At 28.1% G+C, this 2,707-nt stretch overlaps 1 protein-coding gene across 1 annotated transcript; it reads left to right on the forward strand.

Annotated features, from left to right (window-relative positions):
* Window positions 1-605: 605 nt before the first annotated feature.
* Window positions 606-1,706, forward strand: LOC103308107. Its single transcript, XM_029492435.1, has one exon. The coding sequence runs from the start codon at window positions 700-702 to the stop codon at window positions 1,048-1,050; it is 351 nt and encodes a 116-aa protein (XP_029348295.1). The 5' UTR covers window positions 606-699; the 3' UTR covers window positions 1,051-1,706.
* The last annotated feature ends 1,001 nt before the right edge of the window (window positions 1,707-2,707 follow it).

Consider the following 2,707-nt stretch of genomic DNA (forward strand, 5'->3'; position numbering starts at 1 on the left):
GAGACATCATTCACCGCACCACCATCACCAAGATAAATAGAATAAAGAAAAAAAATAATAAATAATAAAAAAAAAATAATAAAATAAATATTATTAATAGTAACTAGTCATAATAAATTATTTTATATATTTAAATTAATTAAATAAATTAAACAAAAAAAAAAAACAAATAAATACTAAGTATAAAGTAAGCAATAAGCAAAAGATAGTTAATAATAGAATTAATGTGCGTTATAATAATGATTATGTTTCAGAAAATAGACAAGAGGAAAACGAAAATAAAATAATTAAAATAAATATAGGTGAAAACGCACCTATTAATTTGGAATACTCAATACCCTTAAACGCGATTTATTTCTAGACGTGAACTCTCCAACTACCTTTTCGAACAAATCCAATGATAAATATAAAATAATATAAAACGTACAAACAAAAAATAATAAAACACGTAATGCATTAGTAAATAAATAACTAAAAATAAATAAACACTTTAAATAAATTATAATATAAAACGTACAAAAACAAAATAATACGTAATATACTAATAAAATAAATATTAAATACAAATAAATACATATTGCAATTAGACGTAAAAATATATATATAAGTAATAAATAATTTAACTATTTTTTCAGATAAATATAAGAAGAAAAATATAATAATAACAAAAACAATATATATAAAACCATATAATACACCATGAGCAATCAAACACCACTGTCGGCGGAGTACCCACTAACACTACAGGCAATCGATTTCTTTGAAAAACTTAGAGATGAACTATTAAACGGCCCTCACCACCAATACATAAGACGGAATAGAATTTGTGTAGGATGTTTTAAACAACATGTCAGAGAAGCGAACAGAAAAATGAGTATGCCATTGAACCCATACATATTAAGCAGGGCAATGATAACAGTTACGGCGTTTATACACGCGGTAATAAAACATCCGAACGCGGAGAGATCAGTGTGTATAGAAGTAGGGGAAATACTAGAGGATGTTATTGCTCGACGGATTATTTCGGTTAATCACTTATTCGAAGAATAAAAAAAAAAACAAACAGGAAAAAAAAAATAATAATAATAATATATATATATATATAAAGAATTTAAATAATTATAATGTTATGAATAATGTATTTTTATTCTAGTTCCCAGATCCATTTCTTATAGTAGAGTTTGCTATGATGGACAGAACCGAATATTATCGGTATCTGACGCTGTGATCTAAACAAGTTTTGCAAAGTATCAAAAGGGTATTCAAGGAAAAGCCAAGCTTGACCACACCATTGTTGGACCAATTGTATGGGAGTAAAAACCATCAGGGGGTGTCAACCTTATCAACTGTTTACCTACAAGATACTTGCACATACATAATAGAGAACCGATAGTAATATTTGAAACGAATCAACGGATTGACGATAATAAAAGGTTAAGACTTAAGGTTACAGGGTATAATCGCACATTTAAACATAATTAAATGAACGATACGATCTTAAAACCTTGAATAAAATAACTAGAAATCTCGAGCATTTTATGAATGACCATTGTAACAGTGAATGTAAAAAATTACTGAAAATAATTGAAAACACGAGAAATCCAATTTATATACTCGACTATCCTAAATAGTTTAAATTTAATTCATATTTTGCATACGTACGTAACAAATTCATAATATTATTCACAGATAAAAATAATATAGTATTTAACATTAATTGGTGAAGGATTATAAACACTAAATAAATTGTATTACAGGGAAATAAAAATTTATATTATTTAATTAACTAACATTATTTTTAAGACTTAAACAATGTTTTTAATTAATTTCAGGTAAAAGAAATGTTTTTTTTTTAAATATATATGTAAATGATATTAAAATTGTAAATATCATCAAAATATAAACAAAATGTAATTGATAAACGCAAAATGAAAAATGTATAATTACTAAATGTAAAATGAATGTCAAAATTGTAAATCAACTATTGAACCTAAATATTATTGTTAAAGGTTCTTCGCCTTACAGGCTTATAATCTTTTTTTGGCGGGGAGGTGTAATGGGCATGTATTAGAAGGTATTATAACCGCTTTTACTTATTCGAACCATACTATGCGGTTCTCCTTATAAAAGCATTTAGCATAACAACCTATGAGCACAAGACGGTGGTTTCTTCAATACGACAACAACAACAACTTTTACGACCACAACCAAGGCACCTGCGAGTTCCGTATACTGACCAGATCAAAGGAGCTGACAGCATATATAAGGGAGACAGGAGCACAGCCTGATCAGATGTACCTGAACCAGCAAGACCGAAGTCACTTCACGCCACCAGCCATTATACACCGCTACACCGCTACTACCACGAAATAGTTCTACATAATACTATATTTTGATTATTCTATATTATTAAACACATATTATTACTTTGAAATTAGTATTATTATTTCAAACTACAACATCGTTTGGATTCTGAAAGGGCTGCACGTAACAGCGTGGTCAAGAGCGGAGAAAGCTTAAAAGCTTTCAAAGTAGGTGAAATAAATGTAGCTCAAACGTTAAATGGTAAAACTGTAAGGTGTGTAATTAAAAATGTATTATATGTTCCGCATTTAAGAAAAAATTTATTGTCAGCCGGGAAAATTGAGCAAAACGGTTTGTCGATTGTATTAAATATGGAAAAGCAGAGATTCATAATAAAATGGTC

Source organism: Acyrthosiphon pisum, unplaced genomic scaffold, assembly GCF_005508785.2.
Source record: "Acyrthosiphon pisum isolate AL4f unplaced genomic scaffold, pea_aphid_22Mar2018_4r6ur Scaffold_21501;HRSCAF=24132, whole genome shotgun sequence".
Classification (NCBI taxonomy): domain Eukaryota; kingdom Metazoa; phylum Arthropoda; class Insecta; order Hemiptera; family Aphididae; genus Acyrthosiphon; species Acyrthosiphon pisum.

Bases quoted from the DNA above. Each gene is read 5' to 3' on its own strand.
- LOC103308107 (XM_029492435.1), top strand. From the start codon at position 700: ATGAGCAATCAAACACCACTGTCGGCGGAGTACCCACTAACACTACAG.